General features: G+C 27.7%; 2 protein-coding genes across 3 annotated transcripts; one reads left to right on the top strand and one right to left on the bottom strand.

Moving 5' to 3' along the window:
* The first annotated feature begins 1,658 nt into the window (after positions 1 to 1,658).
* Positions 1,659 to 12,042, top strand: LOC123275199 (tubulin beta chain-like). Of its 2 annotated transcripts, XM_044743150.1 has the most exons (4): positions 1,659 to 1,811; positions 9,038 to 9,146; positions 10,503 to 11,722; positions 12,027 to 12,042. In XM_044743150.1, the coding sequence occupies exons 1-3, from the start codon at positions 1,755 to 1,757 to the stop codon at positions 11,702 to 11,704; spliced, it is 1,368 nt and encodes a 455-aa protein (XP_044599085.1). In that variant the 5' UTR covers positions 1,659 to 1,754; the 3' UTR covers positions 11,705 to 11,722; positions 12,027 to 12,042. The 2 variants fall into 2 exon arrangements, with proteins under 2 accessions (XP_044599085.1, XP_044599086.1); XM_044743151.1 differs by lacking the exon at positions 12,027 to 12,042 and having other exon boundaries at positions 1,746 to 1,811; positions 10,503 to 11,857.
* A 3,231-nt stretch (positions 12,043 to 15,273) lies between these two features.
* LOC123275200 (tubulin beta chain-like) lies at positions 15,274 to 18,297 on the bottom strand. The gene is made up of 2 exons (XM_044743152.1): positions 18,161 to 18,297; positions 15,274 to 16,614 (listed from the first exon to the last, which is right to left on the bottom strand). Exons 1-2 carry the CDS (start codon positions 18,215 to 18,217, stop codon positions 15,340 to 15,342), a joined length of 1,332 nt encoding a protein of 443 aa, XP_044599087.1. The 5' UTR covers positions 18,218 to 18,297; the 3' UTR covers positions 15,274 to 15,339.
* Between the last annotated feature and the right edge of the window lie 21 nt (positions 18,298 to 18,318).

Raw genomic sequence — 18,318 nt, 5'->3', positions numbered from 1 at the left:
GTTATTTTTAAATTTATTAACTTTAAAATGAAATTTTTCAGTACTAATTAAATTATCGTGTCAATTTAATTGCTAAAAATTAAACATATGAGATCAAACAAAAGTGGAGACTGAAAAAAAAGTATTGTTTATTTATTTAGTAAAGCCAAACGGAACTTTTGACAGATAAAGTTTGCGGCTTAATTTTAAAAAAATGTTTTCCTCGTCACTAGATACTACGTGAGTGTTTATGTGCAAAGATTAACACAGCAGATACGCGTACAGACGGTAAAGATACTTATACATGTATAATAATAATAATTTGCTATTAAAACATTTCAATTTGGATTTCCGACTGAGAATGTACGGCATTTGTAGCAATGTCTAGTGTGGGCTTACTTCTTGGCATTTAAACTCAATTTCAGCTACTCTCTTATCTTTTTCCACTTCTTCTTCTTCTTCTTGACTGCTTTACTGTCTTTGCATTATATAGAATGAGAATGGATGGAATAAAAAACAGTTAAAGCTTCCAGATAAGTTGACTCATCCATAATATTTATAACATCCTTTCTTCTTTTCAAAACTAATAAAATTTTAATTATATTTTTCTTGTAAAATATTTTAGAAATTTTATTCTTTTTTATTAAATTTTTTTTTTTAATTATTCAAAATTTTTGATTATAATTATTTAGAAAAATTTTTTTTTTATTTAATAAAAATAAATTATTTATAATTTTTTACAATTTCTTTTCTTCTTTTTAAAACTAATAAAATTTTTATTATATTTTTTTTTTAAAATATTTTAGAAATTTTATTCTTTTTTATTAAATTTTTTTTTAATTATTCAAAATTTTTGATTATAATTATTTAGAAAAATTTTTTTTTTATTTAATAAAAATAAATTATTTATAATTTTTTACAATTTCTTTTCTTCTTTTCAAAACTAATAAAATTTTAATTATATTTTTCTTGTAAAATATTTTAGAAATTTTATTCTTTTTTATTAAAATTTTTTTTTTTAATTATTCAAAATTTTTGATTATAATTATTTAGAAAAATTTTTTTTTTATTTAATAAAAATAAATTATTTATAATTTTTTACAATTTATTTTCTTCTTTTTAAAACTAATAAAATTTTTATTATATTTTTCTTGTAAAATATTTTAGAAATTTTATTTTTCTTTAAAACTTTTTTATTCAAAATTTTTGATAATAATTTTCTAAAAAACTTTTTTTATTTAATAAAAATAAATTACTTAAAAAAATGTATTTATAATTTACTTTTTTCTTTTTAAAATTGATAAAATTTTAATTATATTCTTGTAAAATATTTAAAAATTTTTATTATTTTTTTATTCAAAATTCTTAATAATTTTTCAGAAAAAAATTTTTTTGCCATAATTAATTTTTTAAAAATTATTAAATTGCTTTGTAAAGCAATTAAATATTTAAAAAATTTTAAATAATATTAAAAAAAATTAAATTTAATAACTTGTTTAAAATTTTAACAAGTAAATAAACAAAACTCAGGAAGAAAAAAAAGAATGATGTGTAAGCGACACAATAATAAGAAATGAATAATATTTTTTTAATTTAAGTGTGATAAAATAAACCAAGTGTCACCCCCACTACGTCGGAGCTGCGTGTGATCGGCTTGAGTTGAGGGTTGAGACTGATCTAACTCGAGTCGAGTTAGTGCAGCAGACGTGGTTGGATCTTCCGAAGACATTGGTCTCTTGGAAAAAATTTTCAATATTTAAATAATTTAAATTATCATGAGAGAAATCGTTCACTTGCAAGCCGGTCAATGCGGCAATCAAATTGGAGCCAAGGTAAATTTTATAAATTATTAAAAATACTCTTAATTAATTATTCCATTATTAAATTAAATTAAATTAAATACTCTTAATTAATTTTTTTATTAAATTATAAATTATTATGATATTTATTTATGTAATATTTTTGTGAAGGGCTTAATGTGATATTTAATTACACATGTAACTTTAATACATGTGTAATTACATGAGAGTTGATGAAATATAATATTACTTACACTCTTGTAGTACTTCATGAAATATAATACTAATTTTTACTCGATATCATTATACCGGAAGTTCTCCACTTATTTGTTATATTTTTTAACTAAAACTCGATGTAAATTAGTCACTGTCTTGTCTTTCTTGTCTTATTATCGATGAAATCATTTTACAAACATTCAATATCATATCTCTTCTTGTAACTTTATATTTAAATTAATTTTAAATATTATAAGGATGTTAAAAAAACAAAAAAATTAGTTTAAAGTAAATAAAAAAATGACTAATAATTTTTTGACGTTTTAAAATTCAATTAAATTTATACTAGCGGGTTTTGATAGAGAGTAAGATCAACGATCTCTTCTATTCAAGTAATTAATTGGAATGAAACAATTTTATGAGTCAGTCTCGTCTTTTAATCTGTAACTTAAATTATTGAAAATTATTTTTATCAATCTTAAAGCGATAAATTACTATACGAAATCGTTTTATCTTAATTAAAATTTTTATTACTGTCTTGATAAAAAAACAATAATAATTATTATTATTATTATTGCATTTTATTTGCAGAACTTTACAGTTTTATATGTTTTTTTTTTTTATAATATATAAATATTAGTTAGATGTTAGAAAGTAAAATTTTCAAGCTTTTTTTTTAAAAAGGTAATAATTATTAAATAAATATTTAATATTTCAAAGATTTTTTAACTATTTTAAACATTTAAAAATATTATTAAAATAATAATTATTTTACCCGTTAGAATTTTTTATTGATTTAAATAAAAAATTTCTTTATTTCTTCGCTGAAAATTAAAACAAAAATATGGAGCGACAAAATGGCGCTTCAAATTACTAAAGAAAATTTAACAGCTGTATAATTATTACTTCCTAGAATTTTTATTGTAAAGAATGTGGTAGCCACTTACAATTATAGTTAACCATTGAGTTTTTCAAGTACTTCGCTTGAAGATGATGTTTTAACTTAATCTTAAGTTGATCAAAAGTATCACTTATTATTCATACTTAAAAAATTTATACTTAAAAAATAATTTCTTAATAAAAAAATAATAAGAATTACTTAATTAAAAAATAATACTTAAAAAATAATTATTTATACTTGATCATTTTTTAATTTTATTGAACAAAAAAATTAAAAAAAAAAATTGCATTTTTAATTTATTAAAATTTCTAAATGTCCATTTTTTTTCTCATTTTTTTATGCAGTAATTTATTATTAGAAAAATTATTATGATTAAATATCTGCTAAATTAATTTTGATATTTTAAAAGGATTTAATAATTCATAAAAAATAATTAAAAATTGTTTATTAAATTATTTGTTTCAAAAAATTGACTGAGAAGAAAATTTATAAAAATAAACAGACCTCATTAAATTATTTGCATGGCAAAGACACAATTACACGGTTGAAATAATAAAAATTCATGAACCGTGATAGAAATTTTATCCTCTATTTATTTATAAAATTATCTGGTAATTTAAAGTAATTGTAGTTTATTATTAACGTTAGAATAAATATTTATTTAATAGCGAGGAAGTAAAAATCGACGATTACAAGGATTGAAAAAGATTAATTGTAGTTCAAGGGAGACGCTTGACAAAGTTCTAATAATAAACATTTCAAAAATAGTTGAATAAAAGAAAAAAATGACAGAAAAGAAGATGAAATGGAAGAGAGGGTGAAAATAGGGGAGATGACAGACTCCTCCTCAACCCAGGAGGCCATAAGTCGCGTTAATTTTGTCGTCTTCTATTCCTGGACTTTTAAAATTTACCCACAAGTATTTAAAGTCCGTTTTCGTATTCAGAAATTTGAGATATATAATTCGGGATTTTATTTAAATTAACAACTTTATTTTATTGTAAATTAGACATACATTTATCAAGTGCCATAACAAAATCAAAATCAAGAAAATATCAATAGAAATGAAACGCACAAAATTACAAATGCCATAACAAAAATTGTTAAACAGTCATCTCAAAAATATAAATGAGACCAAAAGTTTCTAACAATTCAAATTTCTAACAAATTTGCAAATTTTTCTTCTTAGAACCTTCTTAGATACATTAAGTGTTCTTAATTAATTATGAAAATTAATTTAGCAGATATTTAATAATTTTTAGAATTTTTGTTAACAAAACAATAAGAAAAAAAAGGCCATTCGGCAGCCGAAATGGAAGTAGATTTTTCAAATAAAAAAAATTGATTTTTAATAAAATAATATAATAACACTGATAATGTATAACTTAATTCATGAATTAAAAACAAAATTCAATAATAAATTTAAAACTATTTACAACAAATTTTGGAAAAAAAATTATCTTGTGAAGAAAAAGTTTCTCAAGTATTTACCAAAGAATTGCACTGATTATAAGATTTGAATTATAAATGTCCAAATTTTAAGTAACTGCTTAGAAACAACAGTTTTCAAGTTAATCAGAATGTTGCAACCGGATAAAATTTTAGTTGAAGAAAAAAAACAATGGTTAGAAAAAAAACAATGGTTAGAACTAATTTGTGATATATTTACTGACAACCTACCCGAAAACATTACACGAAAGACTGATCAATATCGTAATTATTGAATTTACATCATGATTAAGCTATTATGTAGACAATAATTCTAAAACGGCTGCAACAGTAAAACTGTTTCATTAAACGAACTCTAAAAGGAGTAATATTGAGGCTACTACCACTTTTAAGTAGTGAAAATTGAAGCTTATTAAAAGAGCTTTACAATGCATTTTACCGAATTTCAATATCTTGTCTAGTTCAGTAATTATACCAAGTTGAAGTAGTAAAAACATCAATTTTTACGATTTTCAAAATTTCAAAATCCTGACATTTCAAAATTACTCGCCCGATTAAGCTCATCTTAGAACTTAATCTTGGTCTTGATCGATAGATAAAGCATGCTGAGTTTGAAAAGAATCGGTCATAAATTGAAAACGCTATCGTGCTGACAAGCCGCGTTATATCGTTTATATATATACAGGGTGTCCCAAAAGTCACGGACGCCATTGTAGCATCTGATGAAAAAAATAATTCTGAGACGAAAAGTCTTTAGCCATTTTTCAATTAACCGCATAGATAATTAATTATTAATTAAAAATAACGTCTCTTTATTTGTTAGAGAGAGAGCGCCAGTGTCCAGTAAAATATGTGCCAAACAAAGACACAACTAACTGTATGACTAACTAGTTTCTATAGCTAACGTAGTCACACATATTTACTTACACATTCACACGTGCAAGCATCTTCGTTGGAACGCACTTGACTTGACACTAGTGCTCTCTCTCTAACGCATAAAAGGACGTTATTTTAATTAATAATTAATTATCTATGCGTCTGATTAAAAAATGGCTGAGGACTTTTCGTCTCAGAATTATTTTGTTTATCAGATGCTACAATGGCGTCCGTTACTTCTGGGACACTCTGTATATTATATATATGTATATATATATATATATATATATATATATATATATATATATATATATATATATACATACATATATAAACTTTTGAACTATATATATTTTCTGACTCAGCTCGACAAACTAAGTCAGAAAATGGCAAAATTTTTTAAAAGTTGCGCCACGAGGACGGCTGCAATAGTTAGATTTTTATAAAATCTACTAAAAATTGACATGTAGAAATTTTTAAAAATTAAAAATGTAATTTTTTAAAAATAATTTTTTAGAATTAATTTAATTGTTAAATACAATTAAAAATTGATCAAGTGACAGCTAACTTTAATGTCATTAATTAATTAATTAGGTAGTTTAATTATTATAATATTTAATTGCTACATAGCAAGCATTTTTGGTGTTAATATAGTCTTGTTAATTTTAGATAGAATTAACTGTCTATTACGAGTATTAAGTATCCTTTCAGAGTACAATATTTTACAATAATTGTAATAATATAAAAGAGCACTTACAACAAAAGTATCTTTTATTTTTAAAGTTATCAACGGCTTATTGTTTATTTTACATTTTTCTAACTAATTTTTCATTTTACTGATTAATTTATTTCGAATTTTAACTAGCGGTTCAACAGAATTGTCCACTGATAGAAGGATTCGTTTATAGTTAAAAATATTTTTTAATATTTAACAAATCATTTATTAGAGACCACTTTTTAGTCCTTATCAAATATTTCTTAGTATTTAAAAAGATTTATTAATATTTAATAATATTAATAAATGATTTGTTAACTATTACACGGAGAAAATTTTATAGTAGAGTTTATTATCTAGTTATGTTAAAATTTATTAACTGAATTCGATAGTAGTAAATATTATTTAAATAGTTAAATAAACCATCTGAATTGTAGTATTTACCATCCTGATGGTAACTACTACTATTATGATGGTAATCAGTAATAATAACTGTTATTATTTTAATTAGTTACCACTATTATCAAAATCGTAATTCCTAATATAACCTGATGGTTGCAGTTACCATCAGTAATAATAATAACTACTATTTAAGCTAGTAGAAAATATTCAAAAAATGAAGAATCTACGTTACCGTGGATGCATTTCTGAATAAACTAAAAGCAGCTGTAATTATAATGAAAATTCGGATTGAAATTATATTTATAAATTTTTATTTGTCTAAAACAAGTTTCAACGCCAAATTTTTCAAAAAGAATTTGAAATTTCCAAAAGAATCAAAATTTTCATTAAAATTCAAATTAAAAAAAAAAATTAAAATTTCAAAAAAAAAATTTTAAATAAAAAAAAATAAATTTTCAAAAAAAAATTTTGGAGGGAATTTAAAATATTTTAATATTTCAAAGAAAAAAATGTACATTAGCTAAAATATGGATGTAAATAAAGGATTTAATTAAGTAAATTTATATTATTTTTTTCAGAATTTTTACAATCTGAGATGGTTACAGTTACCATCTTTGATTGTAACAGTTATAATTTATAATAATTAAAATTATTATTTTTCATATAACCTGCATTGAAAATAGGAGTTTCAATGCCTGTTGAGCCAACCGAAACTAGACAATTTCAGACCAATGCGACTGTGCCGGGCAGGTATCAATTATTTCTTCCCGGCGGACAGAAAATGACGATTTTCTGTCCGCGAGGTGAAGTTTCAGCTTTATTTTCAATCCTATCAATTGTTTGTTTATTTTATACCTTTATAATTGTCATTCTAACCGTTAACTGTATTGACATATCATAATTCTGTTATTAAGCATAAATAAGAATGATAAAAGAAAACTTGTCAATTTACGAATAATGTTTGGTAAAAAATAAACGATTACTTTCTATTTTATTATAAGTTTCATAATAAAATGGTATTTTCGCTGTTCACCTGAAACTATCTAGTTCTGGTTGGCTCCAGACATTGAAACTAGCATTTTTAATGCCACTTATATGAAAAATATAATGTGTGACGCAGGACGAATAGTATTTTTCTCACCTCCAGGCGGAAAGCGTCAATTTTCCTCCCGCTGCGCTAAACGAAAATGTCGCTTTCCGCCTCCGTCGAGGAGAAAAATAGTATACACACCACGGGCAGTAAATAAGAAAGCCTCAGATCACATGTTTATTGACCTCGGCTTCGCCTCGGACAACAATTACATGTGATCTGAGACATTTCTTATTTTACTGCCCTAGATGTGTAATATACTATTTCTTACCTAGGGCAGGTCGACAAACATGTGATCTGAGGCTTTCTTATTTCCTGCCCGTGGTGAGAATACTATTTTTCTCCTCGACGGAGGCGGAAAGCGGCATTTTCATTTAGCGCAGCGGGCGGAAAATTGACGCTTTTCGCCCGGAGGGGAGAAAACACGATTTCAGACCGAGTGATGCCAGCCCTCGCTTCGCTCGGGCAGGCAACTTCACTCTGGTCTGAAATCGTTTTGTTTCATCCCTAGTCACACAATATACTATTCAATAGTACACGGAAAAAAGTAAACTGTAATAAATAACAGTCGATTTATAATAAGTAGTGATCAACTGCTAAAAATTACCATTTCAAACAGTAAAATCGTGATTTTACTATTCACTTTATAATATTTACCATTTAAACGTTACAATTTACTCTTTACATGGAAGAAAATACTATTTCAAACAGTAATATTCGCTATGTAAATGTCTAAAATGTTAAAGTATAATAATTAAGAATTCAGACTTTGATATTTATCATTTCGTACCTAAAAAATGATGTTATGATATGTAAAAAGTATAAAATAAAGTTAGTAAATTTCTAATACAAGCAACGTCAATATTTACAAAGTAAAATGGTAAATTTTAAACGCAACGCTAAAAATCAAACTGTAATTATTGACTTGTTCGGGCTGGTAAAATGTATATTTTAAAAGTATAATTTTTACTGTTTCAAATGTTAAATTCTCCCAGAGTGGGACCCCCTTCTCTTTCATCTGAGTTCCCCTTCTCCTCATTATATGGACTATATATTGAAATGATAATTTTTACTGTTTGAAACTGTAATTTTTGAAGATGAAAGAGTCGTTATTTACTATAGTGACAGCTACTAACCACTTATTTTGGATATTAAATTATAAATTGTGGCTTTTATACTTTCTACATTAAGTTCTGTAATATTTATATTTTTCCCACCCTGATGTCCGGTTTACTGTTTGAAACTGTAAAAATTAACCGGAATCCGAGTGAATATTACAGTTTACTTTTTTCCGTGTAATCGTTACCATTATTAATAGTAAAGTAAATATTACAATTGTCAATGATACCACCTATTATTTTGTTACTAATTAATTTTATTACCATTTTAGATAGTAGGAGTTACTATTTTTGTATAGTAGGTAGTATAATTAATTTTTCTCCGTGTAACTAATATTTTTTAATACAAATAAATCCTTCTATCAGTGTCATATGCCCCACTCCAAACAATAATACCATAGTTTATTACACTTTCAAACAGGTCATGATAAATTGTTTTTAAAACCTGCGATTGGATCCAATTACTTAATAAATTACTTTTAATTATTTCAGTTTTGGGAAGTAATATCTGAAGAACATGGGATTGACCAAACGGGAATTTACCACGGTGACAGCGATCTTCAGCTAGAAAGAATTGCTGTTTATTACAATGAAGCTTCCGGTGAGAAATTAACTTGTTAAATAATATAATAAAATTAAATTAATCAATTAAATAATTTTACTTTTACTTTTACGAGCGACGGAATTTTTTACAAGCATAAAAATTGTCTCGTTTAATTTATCGCAACCCCAGGATTTTATTTTCTGATTTAATTCCAAGAGTAGAGCAATCGTCTCGCGATCTAAAATAGCGCTAGCCAAAAGTCCAAGACGTGAAACACGAAAAAAAGGATTAAATGAAATAAAATAACCAAGGAGTCATTTGACTCGTGTTCTTTACTAAGACCGAAATAAATCCTTTGTACATACTTGTAAGTTTATACTAAAGTTGTCGCGAAATTCATACCATCATTATTTTTACTGTCTTATAAATCAATCCTTTAATTTATTTATTTATTTATGAAATTTTGTCTTGAAAATTAAAACATCAATTTAATAATTAGCTAATTTTATTTTTAAAATTCTTTTATGTGTACTTTATCTTTGTGAGTACAAGTATGTCAAAGAGTTAATAGAATACATGAATAAAATAATTAGAATTATTGATAGAAACTAATTTGAAAACTAAACGGCATGCGGGATAACCCGTATATGCATTTCCGTTGGTTATTTTAGTCCTCGGCTTACGGGTTTTCGGTAATATGTCTTAATAATATATTCTTAACATGCAATACCGACATTCAATGCTTTTAAAATTAACGGCACTCTGGCAAAATTATTTTTTGCTTGACATTAACATGTAATTAGTTAATTATATGAGAATAAAATTTATTAAGACCTAGAAAATTAATGAGGAAGATTTAAATAGTCTTAATAAAAAATTAAATTTTTTTTTTTTCAAGCAAAAAACTTTTATTAATTACAAATTATCTTTATAAATACTTTCTTAAAAATTAATAAAATTAAATCTCCAGTAAAAAATCAATTTTTCTTAAGAATTTATTTAAAAAAAATTGAAAATTTTATTTTTTAGCTGAAGAAATTAAAAAAAAAATTAACTTGAATCAAGTAAATAATTTTGAAGATTTTTTTGTTCTTAATTTGAGTAAAAAAATTCTTAGTTTAAGAATTTTTTTTAAATCTTACTTGATTTAAGAATTTTTGGTCATGATTCAAGACTATGAATCTTTTCAAAATTATTATCTTGGTTTAAGAATTTTTTTCTATATCAAAATTAATTTTTTTTCTCTTTAAATTCGGGAAAAAAACAATTTTAAATAAAAATTCTTCAAGTTTTCTAAATAAAATTATTAATTTGCAAATTTGTAATTTAAAAAATTTTTAAAATTTCTAAAAATTTCCAACAAATTAATTTCTCGTCAAAAAAAGTCATACTCTTAAAAATAAATTTTTCCAGTCGCAACATCAACAAACGGAGGAAAATACGTCCCGCGAGCAATCCTGCTGGACTTGGAGCCCGGAACAATGGACGCAGTGCGTTCAGGAGCGTACGGGAAGTTGTTCCGCCCGGACAACTACGTCTTCGGTCAATCCGGAGCGGGTAACAACTGGGCAAAGGGCCACTACACCGAGGGCGCTGAACTTGTAGACTCAGTCCTGGACGTAGTCCGCAAAGAGTGCGAGAACTGCGACTGCCTTCAAGGCTTCCAGCTGACCCACTCTCTGGGCGGTGGAACTGGCTCAGGAATGGGAACCCTGCTGATCTCTAAGATCCGCGAGGAGTACCCGGACAGAATCATGAACACCTACTCAGTGATGCCTTCCCCGAAGGTGTCCGACACCGTTGTCGAGCCCTACAACGCGACCTTGTCAGTCCACCAGCTGGTGGAGAACACCGACGAGACTTACTGTATCGACAACGAGGCTCTCTACGACATCTGCTTCCGCACATTGAAGGTCGCCAATCCGTCCTACGGAGACCTGAACCACCTGGTCTCTCTGACGATGTCGGGAGTGACCACTTGCCTGAGGTTCCCCGGACAATTGAACGCGGACCTTCGGAAGCTGGCCGTCAACATGGTTCCGTTCCCGCGGCTCCACTTCTTCATGCCCGGCTTCGCGCCTCTTACATCTCGCTCGATGCAGCAGTACTCAGCTCTCTCCGTTCCGGAGCTGACCCAGCAAATGTTCGACGCCAAGAACATGATGGCCGCTTGCGACCCAAGACACGGAAGATACCTCACCGTCGCTGCTGTCTTCCGAGGCAGAATGTCCATGAAGGAAGTCGACGAGCAGATGCTCAGCGTCCAGAACAAAAACAGCTCGTACTTCGTCGAGTGGATTCCAAACAACGTCAAGACTGCGGTCTGCGACATTCCTCCGAAGGGGCTCAAGATGTCCTCGACATTCATTGGCAACACCACCGCCATTCAGGAACTCTTCAAGCGAATCAGCGAACAGTTCAGCGCTATGTTCAGAAGAAAGGCTTTCCTTCATTGGTACACCGGCGAGGGCATGGACGAGATGGAGTTCACCGAAGCTGAGTCCAATATGAATGATTTAGTATCCGAGTACCAACAGTACCAGGAGGCTACCGCTGAAGAAGACTTTGAAGCCGAAGAGGCTGCTGATGACTTTGAAACTTGCGAGCAAGAGTAGTCTAGACTGATTTTTTTAATATTATTTATCCAATTAAATTCATTAATTGGCTTATTTAATTTTTTTTTTAGTTATTTTATACGAGTTTTTGTATATTGATGTTTGTTTTAGTTTTAAATTTATTTGCTTTGATAAATTTTAACTATTGAGTAATTTTAGAGTAAGTTACCGGAGATTTTTATTGTATTTTGCTGATTAGAATTCGCTTGAATTACAATTCTCGTCTATTTGTCTTATTACAGTTTTATAAAAATAAAATAATAATAATAATGATATTTAAAGGATGATTTTTGTAAGGAAAAAATATTCTTAACTTTTATAAATTTTTATGCGAATAAATAGAAAAAAATTTAGTAATTGTCGTCAATAAAAAATTCTCGGTGTTGAAATTATTATTATAAGTTGTTATTATCATTAATTTGTGCTTGATAAATTACTTTTTATTTACTATAAAAGTGTTTTTGATTTTTTATTTAAATAATTTTGATAGTTAAAAATGAATTTTTACTGATTTTAGTTATTTTAAGTGTAGAGTGAAGAAAAGAGAAAATAAAAAAGTGGAGAAAATAATCCTTATCCTGATCCTTAGTTTTTTAGCTTCTTAAAATTTTTGATACTCTGATATTAAATCCTGAAACAGTAAAGCCTCTTCGAAATCCGCCTTTTCAATTCTATTGAAACTTTCTTCTTAAATATTTCTTCACAGTTTTTAAAAATATTTTTGAAAGTAAAATCTAAAAATTAAATATTTCATTTTGAAATTTTTCCCTTTTATCAAATAATTTTTTTTATAATTGAGGTTATAATTGAGGATGGTTTTACTTGTATCACTGTAGAGCGTTTTACAAGGGAGGGTGGGGAATTATTGTCTCTCCACCTTTTTCTCCGCAATATAATCTCTCAACCCCGTCATTATAACTCTCAACCACTTTTTCGTCCCCACCCCCCTGCATGTCGGGATTTTTTCTTTCATGCCCGACACACATGTGCTGCGACTGTGGCCGACTTACGCGTTATAATCAGTACCTGCATTTGCATTACGGTCTTAAATAGTATGGAGGTACTTCTATAATGACATTTTACCTCCATAACTATATGGGAAAACCACAGAAAACCCGACCGGTACAGAGGCTGGCAATGAAACGCACATATTCTTAGTTTATAATCATTGAAAAATATTGGTGCGCGCCGGAATCGAACCCTGGTCCCACTCTTTCGAAATGCAGGTACCGAGCCGATTAGGCTATTGCCAACCTTTTAATTTTTTTTTTTTTTTATATATTTATTTTATTAAAAGTTTCTATAAATTAATTTATCAAATAAAAATCAATAAAAATTTTCCCTTTTTTTTTTTTTTTATTTTTAACTTAATAAATAATAGAATTATTTAATAATTTAAAAAATTAATAAATAATTTATTAAAAATGAATAATTATTAAAGTTTACTAAATTATTTAAATTTAAATTGCGGTGATTATTCTGAATGAAATGAATAATTCCATAATTACATAACAACGCATTACATTTAATGCAGTGAAGCTTATAAAATAACTAAAATAGTTAGACTGGTATAAATATAGAGCAGATGATTTAATATAACAGAATTAGTGTATCAAGCAATCTTGAGTCGATTACCTTGGATTAGGTCGCAGGACTCAGCTTCTCGTCGAATTGCTTCCAAGGCTCGATTTATTAATAGCGATCCTTCGGTGAAGTAACCCGCTGCCCAATTGTTTGATGCTCCAGATTCACCGGTAATCACATTTTCCGGATTAAATAAACGGCTCACCGAGTTTAATTCCGTTAAATTTATGCTAATTGGATCTGGATCAATCAGTATTGCTCGTGGGACAAATTTATGACCTTAAATTATTATTTAATAATTATTAATCAATATAATTAATAAAATTAATAACATATAGCTTCTTTATTACCTTGAGGTTCGGTAAAAAATATATCGAGACATTAATACGGAAATTTTTACACTAAATCATCGATCGTCTTCATTAATACTGTCTTTATTGGCAATTACTTCTCAAAATTATTATGTTATCAATTTAATAATTATATTTCTAAAAATAATTTACATTAAATCCGATAAAATTTCCACATTTTCCAAGCTGGACATTTATTTTTTCCCTCATTGTTAATTAAAATAAAAACCAATCAAAAATTTTCCTACTAAATAAATAATTGTAATTTAAGCGGCCCAAAAAAAAACAATTTAAAAAAAAAATAAATAAAAATAGCAATCACTTCACATCGTAACATTTAAGTGATTGCTCCTTGAGCGAATTGATATTATAAATTAAAAAATATCTATGAAGGCCAAAAACAACGCAAGCGCTTAAATAGAAAAAATGTAATATAATAATTATCTAATCATTAAATATTAACTTTAATTTTTTAAATAAATTCAAAATTGATAGTCATAGTGGCGGTCTATCCAGTGTATGATTCATTCATAGTTTGCATTTTATTTATTAAATTTGTTGGGTGTATCGTCTGGTGATACGCAATACCGGGTTGTCCTCGTACGCGATGAGATAATACATAATTGTCAATTTTTACCAAGGTCCATTATTTATTATTTAGTTACTTGTAGCAAATTAAATTTTGATACTCATATCAGTATCTTTATCATTAATGCCAAAATTTTTAAATTAATTATTTAATTTTTAGATCTCAGCAGAAATATTGGTCCTATTAAAAAAGTTTTAAGAAATTTAATTTTCTACAAAAAATATCATCATTTCTTTATCAGACTAATATTTTTAGCGTAATTTCAAAATTAAGACTCATAATAAATGATTAAAATTATTTTTTAAATATAAAAATTGTAATTTTTAAATTACGGCTTTCTTATTGGTCCTAAAAAAAATATCAGAGAAATTTTTTTTTATAAAATTAAATTTTATTTAAAAATATTCTTCATACGACCAATATTTTCGCTTTAATATCAAAAATTTAATACCAATAATTATTAAATTAAAATTAAGGCAATAATCCTGGCGAAAATTAATACAAATTTTCCTATTTCAGTATTATTTATAATTTTATATAATAAATATCTTCAAAAACTGTCAAGAAATATAAAAGAATAAAATTCCAATGGACATATTAATTCAAACAATATAAAATAACAAAAAAAAAAAACAATATTTTCCATAAAATAATTCCCAATTTATTTAAAATAATTTTAAATAATAATATCTTAAAAAACTGTGAATAAATATAAAAGAAGAAAATTTAAATCGATATATTAATTCAAACCCTAAAAAATGAAAATTAATTTAGCAGATATTTTATAATTTTTTTAACAAATAAATTATAAAAAAAAAAATTGACAAGTAGAAATTTTAATAAATTAAAATTGCAATTTTTAGAACTAATTTGTTTGTAAAAAAAATTACAAAAAAACCAATATTTTCATCAAAAAATTCCCAATTTATTTAAAATAATTTTAAATAATAATATCTTCAAAAACTATGAAGAAATATAAAAGAAAATTTCAATTGCCTTATAAACAATAAAAAATGACAAAAAAAACCAATATTTTCCATAAAATAATTCCCAATAAAATTTATTTAAAATACTACAAAAAAAATTTTTCTAAATATTTAAAAATAAACCAATCATTCAGCGACTTCATCTTCGTCAAAATCATTATCATCATAAAGAGGAGCATCCTGATACTCTTGATACTCAGAAACGAGATCATTCATATTAGACTGAGCTTCGGTGAATTCCATTTCGTCCATTCCCTCGCTGGTGTACCAATAAACAAAGGCCTTCCTCCTATACATGGCATTAAACTGTTCCGAGAGCCGCTTGAACAGTTCCATAATAGAAGTCGAGTTCCCAATAAAAGTCGAGGACATTTTAAGTCCTTTCGGCGGAATATCGCAGACCGCAGTTTTAACATTATTGGGAATCCATTCAACAAAATACGGGCTGTTTTTATTCTGGACATTATTCATCTGCTCCTCGACTTCTTTCATGGACATTTTCCCCCGGAAAATGGCAGCGACGGTCAGATACTTTCCGTGCCGCGGATTGCAGGCGGCCATAATGTTCTTGGCGTCGAACATCTGCATAGTGAGCTCCGGAACGGAGTAATTTTTGTACGGCTGGCTGCCGCGGGCCGTCAGAGGCGCGAAGCCGGGCATGAAGAAGTGGAGCCTGGGGAACGGAACCATATTAACGGCCAGCTTTCTTAGGTCTGCGTTAAGCTGCCCGGGAAATCTGAGACAAGTAGTCACGCCCGACATCGTCACAGACACTAAATGGTTCAAATCCGCGTAGCTCGGCGAGGCGAGCTTCAAAGTCCGGAAGCAAATGTCGTAGAGAGCTTCATTGTCGATGCAGTAAGACTGGTCAGTGTTCTCGATCAACTGGTGGGTGGCCAGGGTCGCGTTGTACGGCTCTACGACAGTGTCCGAGACTTTCGGAGACGGAACCACCGAAAAGGTCGCCATCATCCGGTCCGGAAAGTTGTCCCGGATCTTTGAAATCAAAAGCGTTCCCAGACCGGAGCCGGTTCCGCCGCCTAAAGAGTGGGTCATCTGGAACCCTTGGAGGCAGTCACAAGCCTCCGATTCTTTTCTTATCACGTCGAGAATTGCGTCTACTAACTCTCCGCCTTCGGTGTAGTGGCCCTTGGCCCAGTTGTTGCCCGCTCCGGACTGCCCGAAGACGAAATTGTCCGGCCGGAAGATCTGCCCGTAAGGCCCCGAACGCACCGAGTCCATTGTTCCCGGTTCCAAGTCGACTAATATTGCTCGCGGAACATATTTACCCCCGCTTGCTTGGTTGTAATACACGTTTATTCTTTCTAATTGCAGATCCAAGTCGCCCCGGTATTCACCTGTCGCATCTATTCCGTGCTCGTCGTTTATCACTTCCCAAAACTGGAAAATAAATTTGCAAATTTTTAGGAAATTTCGTAGAAATTCAATGCATTGGTTCTCATGATGAAACTTTTTGAAAATTTTGATATATTTTTACTCATTTTGGCTGCCCAATTTTAAAACACAGTAAATAACATTTATAAATTTTTCTTATTAAAAAAAAGTTTGCCTGCCAAATTGATGAAAAATTCCATTTATGAAGAGAAAATACTTGAATATAAATATTTTTAAGAAAAAATACTTGAAATTAAGGTCTAAAAGTTATAAAAAATGCAATGAAACTAAAGATAGCCGACATTTTGAATTTTTTGATTTTTTTAATTTATTAAATTAGAGCTAAAAAATATTTTTTTAAAATTGCACTTATAGTTTTTCAAGTTTTAAACAAGTCAAAATTTTTTTTGTAATAATTTTTTCAATAAAAAAAAAGTTCTAAAAATTTTGAGGTGTTGGCTAACTTAATTTTCATAAAAATGCAACAATATTAAAGAAAATTAGGTATAAAAATTTTGCAGTCACTGCGTTTTAAAATTGGGCAGCCGATTTCGTTAAACTAATTTAGAAAATACATACACAGAAAAAAAAATTACTTGAATCAAGTAAGGTAAAAGACCCAGCTATTGACACTGGCCTAGTTATTGACACTTAGAATTTTATTTTAATTAAAAAAAAAAGCCAACTCGAATAAATTAATAAATTTTCAGATCATTGGTTTTTTGAGAACATTTTATTTTTTTAATTGGAATTAAATTGCAAGTGTCAAACAACTAGGCTAGTGTCAGTAATTGGGTCTTTTACCTTAAATAATTTTGGAAAACCTGATCTTCTTGATTTGAGTAGAAAAATTCTTAAACTAAGAAATTTTTCTTGGTTTAAGTAAATTTTACTTGATTAAAGAACTTTTCGTCTTGATTCAAGATAATTAAACTTTTCAAAATTATTTTCTTGGTTCAAAAATTTTTCTTTTGATTCAATTAAATTTTTTTTTTCTGTGTATGGCTCAAAAGTTTTTGTATGGGATAGAACGCGACTTGTCACAACGATGGTATCTACAATTCGCAACAGATCTTTACGAAATTCAACATATTTATTTTACTGATAAATACAAAGGTCAAGTTCAAATATGAGCTTAATAAATCATGTAGTTTTTAAATTACAAAATTTTGAAATTTAAAAAATACACTTTTTTACAATTTATTTATCGATTAAATTTTGAATGCGACACTGCATTAAATTTTTGGAAAATTTACCTAAAATCTCTTTGAATAAGCTTTAATTTTCATATTCTTTTGGTATAATAAATAAAAATTACATTAAAATCTACTTTTTATGGAATTTACTGTTTTTTCTCAAAATTTCTAAAATTTTAAAACTTTTAATTAATTAAATTGCCTCTAAATTTACTATTTTTCTTTAACTATAAAATCTACTTCCATTTCGGCTGCCAAATAGTCTTTTAATTTTTTTTTTATCATTCAATCAATCTAAAATTAATTTTTTTTTAATTTTATTGAAATTGAAGAGAAAATTTTTATAAAATACAAACCTTAGCTCCGATCTGATTTCCGCATTGTCCTACTTGTATATGCACAATTTCCCGCATTATAAATTTTTATAATTATAAAATATTTATATAAAAATTGAAAATAAAACTAGAAATTTAACTAAAATTCACTTAAAAAAAATGTCACTAAAAATTTAAAT

This window comes from Cotesia glomerata, linkage group LG1, assembly GCF_020080835.1.
Source record: "Cotesia glomerata isolate CgM1 linkage group LG1, MPM_Cglom_v2.3, whole genome shotgun sequence".
NCBI classification, from domain to species: Eukaryota; Metazoa; Arthropoda; class Insecta; order Hymenoptera; family Braconidae; genus Cotesia; species Cotesia glomerata.
This window is presented reverse-complemented; position numbering and strand designations above follow the sequence as displayed.